General features: G+C 37.8%; 1 protein-coding gene across 3 annotated transcripts in view; it reads right to left on the reverse strand.

The window, feature by feature from the left end:
* Positions 1-1799: 1799 nt before the first annotated feature.
* MSANTD1 (Myb/SANT DNA binding domain containing 1) overlaps positions 1800-22591 on the reverse strand; it is a 36373-nt gene continuing 15581 nt past the window's right edge. For all 3 annotated transcript variants that reach the window (XM_040556408.1, XM_040556411.1, XM_040556409.1), the window contains 2 exons: positions 12478-12762; positions 1800-2795 (listed from right to left, as the gene is read on the reverse strand). In XM_040556408.1, the coding sequence (XP_040412342.1) occupies positions 2555-2795; positions 12478-12762 (526 nt within the window). In that variant the 3' untranslated portion in view covers positions 1800-2554. The remainder of the gene's footprint in view (positions 2796-12477; positions 12763-22591) is intronic.

Consider the following 22591-nt stretch of genomic DNA (forward strand, 5'->3'; position numbering starts at 1 on the left):
AAAAGAAAAGAGCATTATTCTTCTGAAGAAAATCTACATGTAATTTGACCGCTGTCTCTCAGGATTAATCACTGAAGAAGCAGCAAAATCTGTGTAAATACAAGACTAGGTATAAATTGACCTGGAATAATCTTAGAAACAGTCTTCTAAATTGCAGTTTACCCATCTGTAAGACAGTTCTTTCATAATTCTGGAGGCAAGACTCATTCTAAGATACAGCTCCACACATCTACAGAAGGGATTGTATGACATGGCGGCTCATGGTAGCAAGCAAAGAATCAGATTTCCTGCATTCTTGTGTTCCTACAGCTCTGGAATTGTAGTTCTTATAGCATGCAGGGAGAGGGGCACAGTACAAAGTTCAAATATGCCGCCACTGGCATTGCTGATTAATTGGATTTAATGGTTATATGGTTAGTGTAAATAATATCAGTAAATATTATTATTTCCCATGGAGTCAAGGGAGAGTTTCTTTACATCATATTGTAAACCAGATAAAGTGTCAGAAAACACCACAGAATTCAGACTACCTGAGTCTACAACATGTCTACATCTGGAATATGCAAAAGCACAAAACATATTTTCCCTCCATCTCACATTCATGTACTCTTGCTAGTCTGATCATCCGTATGACACTAGGAACAGCCCTTCTTTTAGAAGTTGTGCAGGCAGATGCATAGTAAGGTTTCATGATTCTCTTTCAGAGCCAACTAATTCAATTTTAGGTACAAAAAAAGTATTTGGAGTTTCACTTTTACTAAATGTAAGCTGTATAATTTCACCGTCTTAGCAGAATCAGGCCAGACACTTGCCCTTTTTTCTAGTCACCCAGTCACTGTAGTAGAGTGTGAAGGAGAATTATTTCATTTATCTTTGATCAGCCACCATTTTCTGCAGGTTCTGTCTTCTACTATGTTTGCATTAGCCTTGTATGAATTAAATCCAGCAGAAATAGACCACGTTTATATACAATAATCATGTTTTAGAGCTGCATCATACTTATCTTCATACCTACAGCAGCCTTTAAGACATATTTCCATATGTTATTGTTTGGTGAGTACAGCCTTTATCCCGTTCACCAAACAGAATTACAGATTAATAATTTGGGTCTGAGTTTTAAAATAGCTTAGATAACATTAGTTTAGCTAACAATAAGTTAAAATATATAGAAAAATGCAAACGACTTCAAAAATAATGTTTCAAGAGAAGACATTATTTGATAGCGAAAATGGAAGATGGTCTTAGTTCCTAGCACTGACATTAATTTTACACTTCTATATCTGAATCTAACCTTAGGTATTCAGCCTTGCAAATACAGTGAAAGCAGAAGAAATATGCTTTTAAAGGAAAAAGCAAAAAGAAACGTATATAGGAATTCAGCTGAAGAATTTTTGAAAGTATGTTAAATGTTATTTCAATACTACCTTTCATTAAAGAAACACTTTCTACTACTTCATCTTAAAATACTTCAGTACAATCCTTTATGCGTTCAGCTCCCTCTTGTGGTGTATCAATGTTGATCTGCCTTACAACCACACCTTAAACATCTACTTGTGTTACCAGATTTGCACCACCAGCAAATACTGGTGTAGAGGTGTTGAATGATCTTCATGACTTCCATCTATATATTTTGGGCACCAGCACAGGATATCTTTGTGCTGCAATTAATAATTAAAACCTTTGACTGTGATTATCTCTCCCAGTATTTTTCACTCTCCCAAAGCACACTGTCTAACCCAGCAATAATAAATGTTTCTTCTTTTCCTTTATTTCATTTGATATATATATATATATATATATGTATATACACACAGTACAATTTTTTTTTTGTGATAGAGAATAAATGAGAGTTTTCATTGCTGGTTGTTCATTAAGTCAACAGATTCCAGTTAATAATGAAAAAAATTAAACATTTAATATCAAAAGCAACTTCAAGTATCTTCTATACATTTTAGTATTCAGTATATAGTAATGATTTGTTCATTTGCTTATGAAAACTGTATTTGAATAGACTATTTTTACCCTCATACTTTAGAGTACTATTCATACCAGGCATGGAGTTTAAAAGGATGCATCTCGTCATCCCAAGTAGCTCTTCACAAGAACCATAGGTCACTTGAACAATCACTGTCCATGTTTCAAAACAAGGTTTAATCATCAGCAAAGTCAAGATGCAATTAGCATTTCTAGGAACACATTACTCTGTTCCCCTACAACAGGTCAGGGTACGGTCCTTGATGTGAAGAAATATACAACACATCTGTTTGTAAAACAATACCTGACATAGGCATAATAGTACCAAAGTTCCCAGAGCTTCATCCCTTATCCTTTCTGTATAAAAATAATTCAACTTAGGCATATATTGCACTATTTTTTGTTTCATGCCAGATAGCCCTCACACTGCATTATCTTTTCTCTTTGCTTATCTAAGATTACACTAAGGTTTTAATTTCCATGGAAAACCAGGGAATAGGGCAACAGACACACATAAGGTGTGTAGCAAGGGGATGTCTATAATATCAATAATAATCTCAGAGGCATTCACAAGGGGAAACTACACGTTGGATTTGGAAATCATTTTCTCCAGTAGATTCATCATTCTCTCCTGTAGCTGTAAGCTTTGAACTTGAATGATGTTTTGTTGATCCAGAATCCTGCGCACTTCTCTACAGGTTTCTTCCATAGCTCTGCTTAACTTCTTCTGTTCTTCCAACATGGCCTCCATTAATTTTAGCTTCTTCTTTTGAAAGCTGCAGCTTTGCATTTTTCTTTTCTTAACTGGTCTTTCTTCAGTTCTGAAATAGGAGTATTTGTTAACAATTAAATTTGTATTTATGGAAAAAAACTATGTTAGGACATAAAATTCTGTACTACATTCTTGGTAAAGTTATACCTAAGTTCAGGGAGGGAGGGAGGGAAGAAAGACAGAAAGACAGAAAGAGAAAGAAAGACAGAAAGAAAGACAGAAAGAAAGAAAAACTTCTCAAATATATTCCCTCTCAGGTGCATGCCAAAACAGAAGTATTTACTACAGTATATTGCACAGTGCTATTGACTGTAAAAACATGTTTTAAAATCCCATTATTTTTAACAAGAATTTTCCCCACAGAATACCAGTCATAGTACTTTGTTTTTGTCTTGATGTTTCTTACATATCGAGTCTACAAGTTGTGCTGGGAGAGGGGTTTTGCCCATCTGGTCATTATATTTATTATACTTTAAACTTCAATTCTAAAGCTGCAATAAACATTCCGCCCAGAGAAGGCACTGCACTGTACTGTTTTGTGTAGTGGTAAGTTACAATTCTAGTTTTTCAAAGCATCACATCAGCAGGACTGATACTGTTACTGCATGCTAGTCTCAGAATTTGTCCTTGCACGGAGACACAGCAGTTGCAGTGACTGCTTATTTATATACTACATCATAAAACATTATAAACAACGTGAAAGTTGAGCAGGATACAGCTTTCAAGACTCCTTCATTTCTTACAGGTCATAGATTGATGACATTTCATATTTACCTTCAGAGAAAATTGTCAATTGCAGTTCAAGATTTTTTTTATTCAAATGTATTTGTCACAAATACAAGACATTATGGGTACCTTCTTCTCATTCTTAGGTTAACTACAAGTTCTATCAGTTAGGATAGAACCATACCTCCCTTCAAACTCCTAGCATTTTAACAGATATTTCAAGCACATTACAACTCCCTGCCTATAGTTTTCCCTTCATCGTAATATGCAGGCAAGACTTTGTATTCAACATAGCAATTAATTGTTATTTGGAGGTTTTTTTTTAAAAAAAAGAAACAAACAAGCAAATAAATGTTCTTCTGAAATTCAAAAAGTGTATTTGTAGCCTTTGGAGAAAACCAGATTCCCAGACCCTAAGGAAACCCTAAGGCTGTCATGTCAATATTCCTCTAGCAAAATGTCTCTAAGCTATCTCAGGTGATAAAATTTAATACATGCTTGTCTACCTTTTATGTCCTTATCTGAAATCTGTAGAACTGCCACATGCAATTTGGTTCATATTAGGAGAATTTTCTCTATACTGCATCATACTGAGTTTCTGTTTTGGAAAACAGAGAGAAACCTAGCAATAAAGACTCTCAAGATGGATAGTTCACATGGCCATCCTAACTTGGGGTGACAGTGCAACAAAGGAATACAAAACCAGCCTACACGGCATGCACATCAGAACACACACACAAAATCCATTTCTCTTAACATGTAAGGTAAGAAAGAAGCGTACTAGACTGTGAAAGGGGAAGAAAGGCAAATACAAGGCAAACATGCGAGTGAACTACACATCTGAAAAACTTGCAATTACTAATGGGTAGCTTCTTTTCTAACTTAGAGTGACAGCCCATGCATTCATTCACACTTTTTGTAACTCAGACTGGAGCCCCCAATGTCAAAGTTATCTGATGATGGGTCTCAAAGTCCCTTTTCACAAACTGCAATCTCAGCTGTGTTCTGCCAAACACAGCATTCTTTCTAGGTGAAATCCAATAATTAGATAGCACAGTTGTGAGCCATATCAATACCTTGCAGATTTCAAGGTAACCTTGACCAAGGACATCAGCCTAACTCTTGAGGAATGTGCTTTTACTAATGTGAAGAAGTGGAGTGAGGAAGGTCACTCAGCTGTGGCAGATTTGTGTCATAATTTCCATGTAAGTTCTTATCCTGCTTGACAGGCTTTGTACAACAGTGACAGTGACATTCAGATCTCTCAGCAAGAAAAAAATAAACAAGCCTAAACACCTGAAAGACTTGATGCAAATATAACAAAACAACACCCTCCTTGATATTTAAGTGTGTAACGACCCCCAAACAGTGGAGTCTAAGAAAAGAAACAAGTGGATCAAATTAAATGCTATTAAAATCTTAGAGAAAAAAAAATAGAGTTGGTTTTGAGGGAAACTGTTTCAATACTGTTTTGTGATTTTAATGTGATGTCCTCCTGTGCACGGGTAAGAAAGAGCAACAATCTTTCTTTACAAATGTACATTGACATGGTGACCAAAGACCATTGGCTTTCAGATTATCCAAGTATTCAAAGTCACTTGTACAACTCAAAGGGTTTTGTCATTATTACCCTGCTACCATGGTCCTGAGGAAAAGGAGAAACCACCGTCTTTATGTTTGTTAAACAATTTCAAAAGGTATACAAAGTGAACTCACCTCATATTTGATTTTGGGTATCAAATAAATGCATGCTGCTCTGCTCAAATTGTGGGCCAAGATGATCAATGAGGTTATCACAGTCAGACAATCCAGCAAGAATGGGTCTTGGCTATCAACAAATTGTTTGCTCCCATTAATCTAAAGGCCAAAATGATTTGAATTGTGCTTCTCAAGGAGGCTGAACTGGTGGAAAAGGTCTATGGCAGTGTAAGAACAACATTAAATCTGTTATTCCAAGGTTCCCATCACTGCTTTCACACTCACAAACAATGCATACTTTTTGGCAGCTGGAGCAACAAACCAATCCACTTGCCAGAAAAGTCACCTTTTGAATTTTAAGTCCTCTGTGAAGAGAAGTTTATTACTGAAACCTGATGGATCTCTCTATTCTCTTCCTTACACAGTATTACAAAGTAGTTGTGTTAAAACTTATCCATCTGAAACGGGTAAGAGCTGGCTTCCAGAGCCACAAGAAGGCTTGTGTCTTGTCAAAGCAAGCTTTGGTGAGAATGGTCCTTAATAAGGAATGAGAGAGAAAATCTGGGGCATGTAGAGGGTAATGGGCTGCACTGAGTATTGCATCATCATTCTTGGTGGTTGTGACTGCCATTTTGTCTTTTTATTTCAATCAGCACAAGAAAGACAGACAGAGAAAGACAAAGAAAGACAGAAAGACAAAGATAGAATGACAGAAACAAACAAACAAAAGATGGAATGTTTTGGATTGAAAAATTTAAAATACACTTTATTTTTAAGAGAAGAAAAAAAATCTTTGAAGGGTTGTCCTAGAGACTGTACAGTAATGCAGGACGTTTTGTGATGACTCACAAGTCCATAATAAGGACAAGATTTATAATTCTCTCTCTTGCAGAATAGCTCTTGAAGAAGAGCTCTTGAGAATAGGGTCTCCAATAAATAAATAAGTAAATAAAATATAAAAGGAAAGAAGGATCCAAAGAATCTAATTCATGAGCAAAGGACCCTCAGTGACATGAAATAACATAAAATGTACAGTGATTGCTGAATATCTGAATCTTGAAAAGTTTCTTCAGATACCAAGCCATCTTTCTTGAGAAGTTCTAGGTCTCCAACGTAGGGCCAGACAGACCTCTCCAACTTTTTCTAACAGGAAGTCAAGAGGGAAGCAGGAATAGGAATATGACACATAGGGTTCAGCAGTGAGTATCCCATCGACATCAATATCCTCAAGTAGTTTCATCTAGGAGTACATCTAGTTTGGTAGTCTCAAAGCACCAGCATAAGAAACAATCATATTTCATGTAGCAAACATCAGTTGGTTGCTGATTCTCCACGCTGCATTCCTGTGCAACCAACACCTCCATGACGATGGGAATGCAACAGATCCTGACAGCATCCTTCTACCAAAGAAGCATCTCCACTCGTTGCCAAGCCTTGAGAGACTTCTCAAGGTAGATTTTGATCTGAAGGGAAGAGTGGTCTGGGAAATCCAGGACCTTAAATACGACTTGGTGGTACTTTTGGACCTCCAGTGTTTATGACAGGGAGCCTCCAGAGAAAGCTCTGGCATTAGGACTGTGTTCCAAGCTAAACCTTGCAAAGCTATTTCCACACTATGGCCTAAAACAAAAAGGCAGGATTCAAAGAAATGAAGGGAAGTAATGCTTTCCCTCTCATCTATGAGGCTGAACAAGAAATGACAGTGTGTGTTGGGGACCATGAGGAACAAAGCAAAACATCCAGGTATAACTAGGCAAGACATTTCCAGTCTCAAATGCATGAACTGTATACATATCTAAAATCATTTTAATTCACTGTCCAATTACAAAGTTCCTTGATTGATTGCCTACACTCACCCAATGAGGCTCATTTCAGCAATATGTGTGAAAAAATACTGAAACAGCAGTTAAACACAAAGAATAATCAGTCTACTACATGTGTTACCTCTACACAACCACAATAACAACTCTTCTTTTCTGACTACTTCATGGCAAATGAACTACCATCAGTTTCTGAAATTTACGCATCTCTAGAACTAACTACTGTTTATGACTTGGTTGTGGATTTTTTTTTTTGTTTGCTTTGTTGATGTTGAGTTTGTTTGTTTGTAGCTAAGAACAAATCTGAGTAGACCACCCTGCCCCCTGTCTTTATGAAACAGAACTAACAATTATCTGGAACTAAATATGAGATGGCAGAAAGATCTTCAGAGTTTCAGGACTGAGAATCAGAGCAATCTGGACCTTCTGGTAGACTAGGCTCATTCAAATACAGCCAAATGCATTCAGGAACTTACAAGACTCAACCTTGAAGTGTAGATAACAACCACAAAAAATGGCTTGGAGGCTGGGCAAAGCATCGTACTATGATAACAAGTCTGCATAATGAGTTAAGATGCACTATACAATGTGCATAGCCTAAAGCTCAAACTTCTTTGTAGAAGCTGCCCATTCAGATTTTAAATAACTATGGCATGATTTTAGAAAGATTAAAGGACTTGCCAAAACTGTTATTTCCTGAATTAGCATCCTTACCAAGTTTTAATGCACTTCTATTAAACAATACTTATCCTGGTTAATTCCTGTTACCTATTCTTATTCTTTTGGTGTGTGTAAGCAATGTGTACCAATTTATTCAATTTACCTTTTAAAAATGAAAGAATACCAAAGATGGTATCATGGTACATGACTACATCTAGATAGAAAGCAAAAAATACTAAAAAGATCTCAAATATAGTGGAAAGAAATATAAATAGAAGTAACATCTGAAAGTTTATCTCACTATATTCAAATTAGAAAAAAAAAGACTGGTTTAAGCAAGAGATAAATCTCTGGACCAGATTATTATAGAGAAGAGTGAATTCTCCATCTTCTAAATATATCAGATCTGGACTGGATATCTCGTGAAAAATTTCCAAGAGTCAAACAAATCCTAGGAACAGAGAAGTGGAGGAGAGCAGAGACAGGGGCTTCAGAGTGCAGTAGTCCTCTGCTGAAGGGAATCATGCCACAGAATCCCCTCCGTAACATTCTGGGTTCCACATCCGAATAACTGATTCAGATACATCGACGGTGTTCAACAGGAAGTCAGACTAGAAGGCTTTGTGGTTTTATTATAGTCTATTAATCTACGGAAGTAACTTCTTTTCACCCCCATTTTCAGTTTGATAGAAATGGCAGAACTGATGAGGTCTGAACCACATTCGCAATCTGCATAATTATGTTTTGTCATTATTTTAACAATGAAGAAACAAGACTATAAATTATTCCACAGGGTGAAAAAAACACTGTTTTCAATTAGATAAAAAGTCATTTATAGCATTGTTATGAATTCTGAAATTAAAAGTTTAAGCTGCAGTACAAGACTCCATCATATCACATTATATTATCCAACAATAACTCTACAATTGTCAGATGTTTTATGGACACTGCAATATAATATAAGCTTTCTTAAAGCCCAAGAGCGGTGTTCATGCAATACTGAACAAATAGCAGGCATCCCATTAAAGGAAATAGGAATTCCAAATGTTTTTCCTCATCTGTGAATTGCAACAGAAATAAAAATTAATTTGATCCCACATTAATTGTATTGTCACTAACTAGGAAAAACAAGTTTTTCTAAGAAGCTCCCAGACTCCAATAAAACGTAAAGGAACCTAGCTTCAACTATTTTTAGCTTGAGAGTGTGCATGTATTGATAGAAGTGTAAATTTTGACATTTTTCTCTGTCATAAAAGCTAAATACTAAATTCAATATTTTTTTTTTTTAATGTTGTAACTTATACAGCCAAGAAACCTCCTGCTATGATCAAGGATACCATGGAAAAACAGAAAGCTCATGCTTAAAAGCTGTGTTCAAGAGTTTAAGGGAATAACAGTAAAATTTTCAGAAGCCTAAAAGTTGGCTTTAAAAAAAAAACATACCCTTTGAGGTTTTTTCACTGATCTATTGTTGCCATAACATCATGATTTTTATTACTGGAGAAAAAAATCCCACAGCATAAGCTTACTTTGCACACTTAACTGATCTGTGTACAGTCTGCTTCACAGACAAATAAGAACTACATAGTCATAAAATATATAGATGAAAAACACGCCGATATTTTACATATAGATATGTGTGTATATTTTTCAAACTAAGTGTTTTATATAGCCATAAAATAATAAAGTTGAGAGGGAGATTGGGGACCTGAAGCATTCTTTTGATTTCAAATCCCAGTGTTGTCTTTAGTATATTTTTTGAATATGTTAGATCAACCATGTACTGTTTAGAGTCAAGGACATTTACAAAAAAAATGCCAAGAGGGACCCAAATTTTGTATGCAAATTCTTTTTGCTCTTGTTGGTTATTTCAAAGTGTTTTTCACATACAGGATGACATACTAATTGCTTAAGCTGAAAATTGCTTCTCATTTCATAATTTTCCATTAGTAACTCTAAAAGAATTATCTTCCCTGTCTTACAATGGCAGCTTTAAGTGATTTTAACCCATCTGATACCATTAGCAAGTGCTGTATTTCCTTCTGGCCAAAAAAAAGGAGTCCATATTCTTTTCTAATTCATCAGACTTAACTAAACAGGTCAAAGCTGTACAAGCTTTGTAAAACCCCCTGTGAATATTTTAATACCACTTTTCTTCCTCCCAGGTACATGTCCCATTAATATCACAAGTACCTGCACATTTTTAATCTGGTCACGACATTCACCTGAAATGTTATACTAATCTCTCAAGTGGTACGTACAGCTCAACTTTTTTTTTCTTTAAACACAGCTCAACATTTTTTTCCTTAAACACAGAAGAACTGAATTTTAACTTGTGAATATGTACATATCTCGTTTTTAAATGATATGCACAGTATTCCATTGCACAAACAAATTTTATAGTAGAGAATAAGACTGTGAGAGCACAACTACATTAGCAAGTTAGGGAGCAACGTATTATGGAGGTCCTACCACAGTGATGGTCAACCTGTCCTTCCCTGCAGCTCATGAAGCCAGTTGTGCAGCCATCCTTACCAAGCATCAGCAGCACTGCAGCCTGAGCTACAGCAAGGACAGAGCAGCATGACCTGCCATGTAGACTTGCAGCAGCTGAAAACCTGTCTGCACCATTAAAAGCTAGATTTCAATGACCTATAGTTCCTAACTTGGCTAAGTTCAAATATTTTTCTTACTAAAAAAAAAAAAAAAAAGAACTAAAAAAAAAAAAAAAGACTGAACCCAAAGCTGGCTAAAATGCATTATAGCCTAAATTTTCCAGATCTTATCACTTTTATCACTGTGGAGAGAAGGCAGAGTAGTTTAAGTCTGCTAAGATGAAAGCCCACCTGTAAATGAAAGCATCCACATGAGAGTGGGACTCCGCAAACTGTAAGCACAATGAATGCAGAGTTGTGGTTGATTAGCTTGACTTCTGAGATGGCTTGTCTACACTCTGTAATGAGACCTGGTGTGGTGACCTCTGCCTTCCCCTCACAGTCACCCACAGTACAAAACCGATGTTTTCCAGGAATTGTCCCTAACCTGAACAAACTTAACATCTTGTAATTAAAAAAAAATACAACCTTATGTTATCAAATAATTGCCATCATTTTAGCTGGGATAGAGTTAACTTTCTTTGCAAAGGCTTGTATGATGCCACGTTTGGGGTTTCTGCTGCAAACAGCAGCGACAGCAAGGCGAAGGTCCAGTTGCTGCAGAGCAGGGCTCACCCCAAGCCAAGGCCTTCCCTACCCCTGTGCTGCCCCACCAGCAAGGGGCTGGGGGCAGCCCAGGGGCTGGATGGGACACACCAGGGCAGCTGGCCCAGGCTGGCCCAAGGGTGTCCTGCACTGCAGGGTGCCATGCTCGGCAATGGAGCCAGGGGAGAGGAGGGGAAGGGGGGATGCTCGGGGCAATGGTGTTGGTCTTCCCAAGGAGCTGTTTGCTGTTAGGCCTGCTGGTGGGCAGCAGCCAACCAATTCCTTGGTTTGCTTGGTTCTGCTGTCCCTGGTAAGCTGCCTTCACCTCAAGCCATGAGCTCTCACGCTTGGACTTTTCCGATTTTCTCCCCCATCCCACCTGGGGACATGGAGCCAGTGGCTGGTGGTGCTCAGCTGCCTGCTGGGGCTAAACCACGATAACAGCCTAGTGAATAAAATATGCCCCATAGCTGTGAAAAAGTAACCTCTTAACTATTAAAAAAAATATTACTGGAAATCGAATTATGAATTGGGGGAGCAGAAAGTTCTTGCATAAGAAACATGATCTTGGCATTTGCAGATCCTAAATCATGAGAGATCATTTATCAGGGATATCAACTCCTTACAATGATCTATGATGAAAAAATAAACTGTTGCTTATGAACAAAAAGCTTCAAAAGCTCAGAAATTACACACCATAATATATTTTCAATTGCCAAAAAAAAGTTTTAAAAATAATCAACCATTCAAAGACCACTGCTTAAATGATTGAATGCATTTATCCTAGTTTTACTCATCCAAGAGTAGGCCTGGAAACAATAATCCGGACTTGCTGGGTTGGTTCTTCTTCCAGCTTAACACCTTCTCAGTTGCATGACTGACAGATAATTTTACTGTTATAGTTAAAGGCTCATAGACTTATGATAAGGATCTCCAGGATCAACTTTTTTGCTGCCATAAAACTGCAATCAACTCTTATTTCACACTACACTGGATGAAAAATGAGACTAGTAAAATCTAAAGTTTGTATCCAGTGTACGACCCTGACTTTTGTTAAAATGCTGTCTTGCAAACTACTCCAATCTTATCAAAAAAGGCAACACGTTTGCACTCTCAAACTAGCATTTACTTTGAAAAAGTGACATTCTCAATTGTATTTAAAATGGTTGCATTTTGGTGTCCACAGCAATATTTAGTTTGCTACTTTTCTCCACTTTAACAATAGCTGAAGCCAGGGAAATTTCACTTACTCATACCAAAATAAAACTAGAGCAAGCCAAGAGTCATCTAAGCAGTATGTTATATCTCTTATTGCATTCTCAGTACTGTCTTGAACATGCCTGTACTCCTATTACAAACACTCTACCTCATGTGAGCAGTGACACGCATGCTGAATTTTGGCAATATTACATGACATGGCAGTCCTCCTACTGCCTTCCTCTCACAAAGGAAGAAAGAAAATGCCCTAATTCAGCAGAAAGGCTGACACTGGGAAATATATCTCACTTGTGATTTACAAGAAAGATACAACAGCCATTAGAGGAAAATGTTCCAGGATTTCCCGTTTAGATATCTGATCCGGGTTCATTCTCTGAAATACAAGAAAGGGGAGAAAATTAGATACTACCTCAGCTTGTAAGAAAGTAAGCTTGATGAGCTCTCTGAATGTTCATCTTCAAAGCACTCTTCCCTTCCTTCGTATGTAAACTGGTTATATGGCAAATACAGAGGCGTTGACTTAGCTGATGGAGACTGTGAGGCCTCCGTCTGTGATGTAGAAGGACCTGGTTGCTGATTTTCATGCATTTTCACATCGCTGTGGTCTGTCACTTTGGATAAAATCCTATCAATGGTTTTGTAGTAAGGCCAGTCAGGTGCAACAGTTTCACTGTCAGTCATGCATTTTAATTTCCTGTAAAAAAAGGCATAAAACATTAGAGCTTATTTTCCTTTAAAAGTAACTTTCATACAGATCTTCTATCTCAAAACATTTGTTCTGGTCATGTTTGGGAGTCGAACTGAATGTTTTTAATGAGAACAAAATCAGACACTTTTTTCTTTTAATCTCCAAGGAAGCTGTTAAGTTTCTTTTCCTAGTTTTAACCTGTGATTAAAAGATGAATTTCCTTTGGGGTTTACATGCAACACAAATAAAGGACATGACAGCTTCTAATGAAAACAGCACTGCATTGATCATGGAATACTTTTTCTTCTCCTTGCAGAGTGCCAGAGTAACTGATCTGACAGCAGCCCCTGGCAGTGTACTAGGACAGCCAGGGCAGGGAACACAGCACAATCAAACTACAGTCAGCACTGGCCTTCCATGTGTTGAAGAATGAATATTTTCCATTAGGAATACAAATGTCTATAAATATCATTCATATTCTTTTCCTGACGTTGTCTATAAGCTCTGGATTGGCCTTGTGAAGATTCTAGTAACAACCATAAGATGTAAATGTCTGCTCATCTGTTACAAGATCAGTATAGGAAGAAATATAGTTCCATTTATGTACACACACACACGGAAAAAAAATAAAAAGCAGGCAGTTAATAATGCATTATAACAGCATGCACAAAAACATTACAGCAGAAGGACTATCAGCCATGACCTTGTCCTTCACTTGCACCTTATTATGAGATCTGTCATTCAGTCTTAACACAAAGTTCACCACTAACCCATTTGGCATCCATTGTTATTCTATTTGCTTTTACTGAAAAATACAAAACTAAGGTGAATAGATGCAACTCAGAAACACTCCTTTACCCAGCTAACATCCCAAACTTTATTCTCATTTGCCTTTCCTGGTTAGGGTCTTGTTACTCTAAATGAAAGTGCAGCAAAGGAAGAAAACAGGAACGTCAAGATCAATGACAACTGCTCCACTTTCATAAACCAGATTTCATTTAAATGAACAACAACAAAAACCAACCGAACAAACAAACAAATCTGACTCTCTCTGCTAGGAAAAGGTTTCAATTTACAGGAAAAAAAAAAAGATAAAAACTATTCCTGGACACCTGGCCCGCCCCTTTTTCTTGAAGCCTTCCAGGTTTTTCCTCCTCTGAATCCATCCTGCCCACACCGGCCTGCACAAAAGATAGAATTAAATAACATGTAAACATGATAAAAATGGTGCCAAACTTAAAGGTGGGAACTTAAACTTCTTCCTTTTAAACACCTCCCAGCCCATGGTAAGGGGAAATCCACTAGTGAGAAAAAAAGGCAGAAATATTTGCGTAGATTTTGAAGCTATTTATGGATTCTTCTTTTTTTCTTGTCCTTGCAAGGTCTGATGAGCTTTGCCAGCTATTTGGGAAGGCACATCAGAGTCCTGCATAGCAAAACCTCCACAGCTGTCTGTATTTTTATGCCCTATATGCATTCAAAATTTTAATTTCATACATGTTTCACAACCTGCTGCTGCAATTTCATAGTCAGAGAATATCTAGTACAACCTACAAATACATCTATATTCATCAAGCTCAGACACAAAATAGCTAAATTCAGGGCAGACAGCAACCATCACTTGATATTGATTATTTTTAGTTTAACTGTTTAGGCTATTCACATGAAGAGCAAATCAATTATACCACTATGAGCTACTAGCCAGGTCTACATTTCACATTTGTTTGTCCATGTTGTGAAACCTTCAATATATTCAAACAATTTATTTTAAAACATTACCATCCCCAACTGTTCATTGCAATGCATTCACCATGGTCTTGCCCTATGGGCAAGACAGCAAAAAGCCATGCACGAGCATTTCTCCACCATGTCAGAGCAAAGTCCAGCAGCTGTATTAAGACTTCACCAGACATGGTTTGAGCCTTCAGAACTGCAAAACGTCATGCCAAAAAAAGACAAGAAATGCTCAGGCATGGTATTCTGCCTACTTTGCTCTTGGGGCAGACATCTGTCTTGTGTTTAGCCTAGTGTCAGTCAGGTCCCCTATGGCCTCATCTGCAGAGCTGCTGCCCAGCCAGTCAGTGTTGAGTTTCATGAGGTCCGTGTCAGCCCATTTCTCCAGCTTACCTAGAAACCTCTGAAGGGCAGCCTTGTCCTTTCTTGTGAGGGCTGTACCCTGCAGTTTGCTCATTTGCAAAACCATGAGCATGCATTCCAATATCTGTTCCTTCAGGCTGTTAAACAGGACATTTCCCAGCATAGACCTTTGTGATCCTCTACCTAGAATGAGCCTCTTGGTAGAATACAAGCCATTAACCATCACACTTTGAGCCCAGTGATCCAGTCAGATTGTCATCCAGCTAGTAGTTCACCCCTTTGGAGTACACTATGGAAGCCAAAAGGGCCAGCTGTACTCTGGGGTGCATCGGACGTAGCACTGCTAGCCAGTTGAGGGAAGGGATTGTCCCACTCTGCACTGAGGCATCCTCACCTCAAGCACTGTGTGCAGTTTAAGACCACCAGTATAAAAAGGATATAAACTATCAGAGAGCATCCAAAGGAGGGCTACAAAGGTGGTGAACAGTCTAGAGGGGAAGATGTATGAGGAGCGGCTGAGGTCCCTTGGTTTGTTCAGCCCAGAGCAGAGCAGGCCGAGGGGAGGCCTCATGGCTGCCTGCAGCTCCCTCACGAGGGGAGTGGAGGGGCAGGCGCTGAGCTCTGCTCTCTGGGGACAGCGACAGGACCTGAGGGAATGGCATGGAGCTGGGACAGGGGAGGGTCAGGCTGGGTGTTAGGGAAAGGTTCTGCACCCAGAGGGTGGTCGGGCACTAGGACAGGCTCAACAGGGACATGGTCACGGCACCGAGCTGATGGAGCTCAAGAAGCATTTGGACAATGCTGTCAGACATAGGGTCTGATTTTGGGATGGTTCTGTGTGGAGACAGGAGATGGACTGGATGATCCTTGTGGGTCCCTTCCAACTCAGGATATTCTATGATTCTACAATCCCAGCTTGGTTACAAGGATGACCTTGAAAACTATGTCAAAAAGCTTACTCCTGTCAAGCTAAACAACATCCATTGCTCTACTATCATGCACAGATCTAGTCATTTAATCACAGAAGGCAAGTGAGTCAGTCAGATACAATTCACTCTGAGTAAATCCATCCTGGTTATTTCCAGTCACCGCATTCTCCTTCGTGTGACTGTACATTGCTTCCAAGATGACTTGCTCTGTGATCTTCCCAGGAGTTGAAAAGAAGCTGATCAACTTTTAATTCCTCTTGCCCTTGCTGAAGATGGGTTCAACAGCAGCCTCTCTTCATTCACGAAGGATCTCCCTCAATCTTCATAAATTTTCAGAGATGATCCCTGACTCAATAGTTTTCCACTAGTTGTATTTCCACTGCTCCTTGAACCCTGCTCCAGGCACAAGAGCCTGGGAGACCTGGGCAGTGAGGACCCAGCCAGAGGGTACTGAGTATCCTCAGCCTTAACACGGGCATCTGTGGTCAGTAAATAACCTACCCCTTTCAGCAGCAGGTCCACATCTTCCATGTTTATCCTTTAACTGCTAATGAAGTAGTAGAAATGTACCAGTAAGCAACTTTTATTAAGAGAATATTTAGCCTAAACCCCAAATAAAGACAGCTCCATGTAGGATTATCTTACTATTAATTAGAGTGCCCTGATGACCATTCGGAATACATTACATTTCAAGTATTAATTTATCACTAGAATGGCACTAAAAACAGTCTTCCGTTATCATTATTATATCATCCTGAGCTAAACGCTGTCCTCTTTACTTTAGCAAAAGTTTTCAGGAGCAGGTATTTTCCCAAGTAGGACAATACATTTTTTATGTTTGAGGTCAGCTGTGCACCTAGACCCCATTTTTGCTAACACTCTCATGATTTTGAAGGAAGAGCTGTAGTTTATCATCTGCCCGTACAGCTTTAGGGTTGGAGCTGTATAAAACTAGATATTTCTATGGCTCTGAATGAATTGTATGGATACAAATTCTTCCACTTCTGACAACTTACCATAGCTCTGGGCTAAAATAAATAAATAAGTGATCACCACCAGGAGATTGGCAGGGGAATTTTGTTAGCTTAAAAGCAGCACCAGCAGCAACCATCTACCTGTATGGAGTCTGGCTCATTCTTAAAGAAAAAAATGATTAAATAGATGGAGAGATAGGAAGATAATGAGAAAGGGAGTGTCTACTTTGGAAAAGAACTAGGAATGCTGCAGGTGGAGGAAAACAGTGAGAACATCCACTGCTACAGTAGTGATGTTTTAGCTTTCTGGTAAAAAACAAATAGATAACTTGGCAATATTAAGATTAAGTTTCAGGATTCACTGATTATTTTAAAATAAACAAGAAAACCTAGAGAAACAGTTGAGAGTTTCTGCCTGCATTAATGTAAGTAAAACCCTGGTAGAACTGAAGTCTAAGGCAAAGATGAGTTTACTGCTCTCAGTCAGTAATTACCATAAATCATCACAGCAGGTCTCAGTTGCATCCAAAACGTAAATTTGCTTTTCTCTTTGTTTTGTTTTTGTGTTGGTTTGTTTTGTGTTTTTTGTTTTTGCTTTTTTAATGAAAAATGAAGAAGCTAGAATGAAACAGGGCAAGAGTAAGGTTGGGATGCAAGATTTCGGAAATGAGAAAGGAAGACAAGCCAAACATTCAACTCTTTGAAAATATATACTGGGCAAATCACTGCCTGAGTGAGTGAGCCAGGCAGAAAAATTAGGTAGGAAACAGGGGTAAGTGAGAAAGTCAACAGAGCTTGCAAAATAAATTCCTGCTGAGTTTATCTAGACCTGTCACTGTTTCACAAGGCTCTATTAAAATCCAACTGAGAGCAGAAGCAACTGAGAGCCCTCTCCAAAAATTCAGGCATCAAAGTTTCCAGTGGACAAATATCTGAAGTATGAAAAACAGTGTTGCTCAGTTAGTCTAAAAGGTGGTTGCACATTTTATCACAGAGAAGTGAATAAACTAATGTTTTTTGAAGTCCTACTGCCAAAATGAATGGTCTGAGACACCAGCTGAGTAATTTGTGCTGCCATTGACCTTTCTTCAGACTTTATTCTCTGTGCCTATTACCAACCTTATAAAATAAAATTATTATATTATATTCTAGAGAGTTTTTAAAAATCATTATTTCATCAGTAAAAAAAAAAAAAAATGTAATCTATAACTTGCCTTTTTTCTTCTTTTTGCTTTGCTCAACACAATACTGCTTTTTTATTATTATTACAGTATTTGATATTACTACTTGACTTAAGGAATGGATATAAGATTCATCTCCTGGGGTTCCTGAGAAAAGCTTTCAAAATAAATAATAAATAACAACTGTTCATGAACCAATCAACGGGGAGGGAAAGAAAGATGTATGAAAGTACAGTACTTAAGTTGTGCATCTGCTTTGAATTATTAAAATTAAAGAGAAAGCTGGTAAAATATTCAAATTTAACTTTCTGCAGTAATTTGGATGCACTTATATTTCATCATTTGGTGTAGCAGAGGTCAAATATTCCACTTGCTTAATGTCATAGAGTATAGCAATGAATTACACAAGCCACAATGTTTAATTGCTATCATGTACACATGAAAATAAAAAATTAGACTAATCTTTTATTCAAATCATGAGACTAATTCAAATTTACCAATCATTAACATTAATTGACTGTGATTCAAATCAAACAGAAACAGCTGCATCCTGTTTCCTAGGTTTTGGGGAGGGTGATGTTTTTGAAAATAACAAATTTGCATTCACACTGTTCTTATTTTTAAACACCAGAGAGAATCGATCAAAACTGAGGACCACTGTGTTAGCTTTGCAAACCCGATTTTATTTTTAAAAGCCAGTGCATATTATGTCAGTAGTAATATTACAACATATGTAGTGAATTAATATCACTATATTAGCAGAGACAGGAAAGTGCTTTCTTTCAGAAGAACTAATTACAGGGTTATGTGTGCTGAATGCCCCAAGTATCCTACAAACCTAAAAAACTGAACTGCAAGAGATGGCATACTAATCTCAGCAAAACTTTTGATACCCAGCACATCAGAAAGGTAACTTTGAATTGCAGCAGGTTTGACTCAGCTTTTCATTCTTCCACCAGAGATAAATAGGGATGTTCATGCAGCTCGTTACCCAGGAGTCTTTAAAACTGAACTTTAAAAACCTGGTGGCTGCTCTATCCACAGCAAATACTTCAGCTTCCAGTTCAATTCTTAAATGCAGAATCTTACCCAAATGCACCTGCAACAAATATTTCCTTCCACCTGTGCAAAATTTTCCACTCAGACAAGTAATTTCCACAGTGGATTAAATCGCCCTTTAACATACTGAAACTGCAGTAGGAATTATTTCAGGATATGGTATATTTTTCCCTGAATAGTTTCTTCCAAATGCTCTTGGACCACGGCAATGAAAAGGAATACAGGAGCTGCTCCCAGATCATCATCCCGCTGCCTCACTTCTGACCAAAGTCAGTACTAAATACTTCAAAAACATGTTGATGGACAGGTTTTTTGGGTGACATAACGATATTTCCTTCTTTTTCCATTGACTGCTAGTAATATCCTGAAACCCACTGTCTTTTATGACCCTAATTTGAAGACAAACAATGTCTGTATTTTTATTTAATAAATCTAATCTTTAGTAAGAATAATAATAATAAAACAACCTACCACTCTTTGTCTCAATGATTTTCAGTGGTAATGAGTTCCACATGCTTATTATGCAGTGTAATACAAATTTATATGGCTTGAACTAGTTTTACATTTCTTGCCTTACAATTTCAACAAATAACTTCTTGTGTTATGGCAAAAGGAATACTTGCTTTACATTCTCAAAAATAGTGCAGTATGTTTTCATGCACCCCTAGAACTCCTCCTATTTCTTTGCTTTCTTTTCCAAGTGAGTCACAGACTTTTCCATTTCTCTCAATAAAGAAAGATTTCCACATCTTATCCTAATCATGTTTTCTAAACATCTTCTCATTCTCTTGTCACCTTGTTGAAATATAGGGCAGTCTGAAATAAACATGAGAATTCAAGGAGGAAATAATGACATAAAATAGATTTATATAAAGGCATTTTAACATTTTTACAATGTTTTTACCACAGGTGTGGAGGAATGGGATATGATCATCCTAAAATTGCTTTTGTGACAGAAGATCACATGCACTGAACTACACCTGAACCAACTTTATCTGGCAGCACAGCATTCCACATAGGATCAAAAAATGTACCCACAAACCCAGGTGAACACCTGGGCTACTAGCCCAGCCTGAGCTCCAGGCCACCATAACCATGAATAAATTTGCATTAGCTGCAGCAACTGCAGTAACTGCTGGATAAGAAATGCTCCTCCCCTGCCCATGTATATGTTTGTCTGACTTTGACTTCTTCTGCACCATGAGTAACGGCTTTCATTGGGCAATATAAGCAAAACAATATAGAATTGGATTTCAAAATGCTATGGGATCCTTAGATAGGAAAGCACATTATAAATGTGTTCACCATTATAAATGTGTTCCTTATAAATGTTTACTATTTTAGATCCTTTAATATTTCAGATCATTAATATTTTTTTCAAGAGATGTTCCAGGATGTGACATGCCAGCAGCGACACTTACCACTGAACTTTGTTAACTGAACTAGGAAAAATATTCAAGCACTGCTTTTCCTTTTATAGCAAATATATACATATATGTGTATATGTTTATGTATGTGTTATGTATGTTTATGTATATGTGCACATGTATGTATCATAGTTTGTAGGACAAAAAATTTATTTTCCCTTATGAAATCATGGCTCACCACTAAATAACACTATCACCTGATTAAATATTCTAATCTGGTTAATTTCTGACTATCAAAGTAGAGACCATAGCACCTTTGTGACACTACAGAGTTGTGTAAGAAAGTAAGAGATCCTGAAGGAGTGGGAAGAAATAATCACTTGGGTGCAGAACACCCCCTCATCCCTGCTACTGGTGCTCACATGTCACACTTGATAAATCTACGTCATCATTACAAAATATTGTCCCAAAATAGATCATTTTACCCACTTTCAGGATTTTCTTTTTCGCTTTATGCCACAGGGCAGCAGTGATGCATGGAAATACACTAAGGTAAAGCATCTTCAGGTATCCTCCAGGCACCAAAATGTGGATTAAAACTCAGATGCTTCAAAGCAAAGCCAGCAGTCAGTGGCAACTAACATCATTTAGTTTCATCACGTTTCCTATCCTCACACGCCAACAAAAAGCCTCCAGAAAACTATGAGTTGTAAGTCACAGTTTGTGTTTGTCCCTATTCTTTCTATCACCTCGTCTTGAAAGCAAAGCACACAAGCGTGCTTTGGATGGGAACGAACAATAAGGAAGATGCATTTCAAATCCAAGAGTACAAAATGAAACAGCACAGTGATAGTGCAAGGCAGTTTTCTAACTCTCATAAATTTGCATCTTAATCAACAAGCAAGGAGCTGCAATGCACTGCACTGCACTATAGAAAAGCAGCATGACAACATGCAACAGAAGCAATCTCTGAAGTTCACAGAAACGTCATAAGAATTTTTTAAAAGTGTTATGTTTCCACACGCGCACACACACTGTATGGTTGTGAGTGATTTTATTTCTTCCCTTCCCCCACTGCAACTTTAAAGCAAAAACATTAATTAGAAAAACTGAGACAGTCTGACTGATGACAACATTGAAAATTTAGAACAAAGGCTGACAGAAATAACCTATTACACTTGGCAATTATGGCACTTAAATATTGTGCGGTGTTGCTAGACACCTGTAAAATCTCGGTGCTGTGAGATGTATTTCTCAGCAGGGAGGACTGCAGATTTAGCAGACTAAGCAAAGGCCTGGAAGCCAACAACTCAGGACTTCTAATTCTTCATCTGAGTGTGAATTGCTGGGTGATGCAGGGCAAAAATTTATCTTACTTCCAGCTTCCTCATTTACAGTCTGGGTGAAAAAAAAAACTGCAAGGACTGCAACAGTGTTAGCAAAACATTTTGGAGACATTTGCTACAAAACATGGATTTAATGTTATGGAAAATGATGTTAAAGATTACGCTTGTGGATCTTACAAATGTAGAAGAAGGACATTCAAAGTTAAGGGGTTTACAGGATTTTCCCTAGTTTTCTACATGATGAGCAGTCTCTGCATTAAATACAGGAGGGCTGCCTCAGAGAAAAAAGCAAGCAGTTTTAACATGGTTGCCTGCTGTAATAACCTTTTTTATTATTAATACGAGCTTTGAGGAGAGATTAAATAAGAGAGTCACATATTTGATTTTCTTGCATTACAAGCACATAGCAAAAATCACCACTCAGGATTTCCAGTACGAGGCAGTTTGTGCCTCACAGAGATAAGAAAGAAAAAAAAAAAAAGAAGAAAAAAAAGAAAATTAAAAAAGAGAGAGAGATGCAAATATTCCTGTTTAGTTCTGATTTCTTTTTCCCCTAGAAAAAAAAAAAAAAAAAAGCATCTCGCATTTTTAAAGGCAACTTCCCCTCCTGAGTGACACTGCCTGCTCTTTATCATCTCCTTGTAGCCACCTCTGCCCTCCCCCCAACTCTTTGGGAGCAGTATTGATGGTGCACATCGATTCCCTCGCTGCAGATATGATCGTTCTTTCACTGGTGCTGCTTATAATTATAGCAATGTGTGCCACTCGGCAAGAAGGCATTCAATTATTCTTGGCCCCGTGAAGTGTAACCCTTCAACTCACAGTAACAAAATCCAGGAGCTTCATTCCCCCAAAAACATTATTTCGTATTTAAAAAAAAAA

The sequence above is a fragment of the Cygnus olor genome, chromosome 4, assembly GCF_009769625.2.
Source record: "Cygnus olor isolate bCygOlo1 chromosome 4, bCygOlo1.pri.v2, whole genome shotgun sequence".
Lineage (NCBI taxonomy): Eukaryota > Metazoa > Chordata > Aves > Anseriformes > Anatidae > Cygnus > Cygnus olor.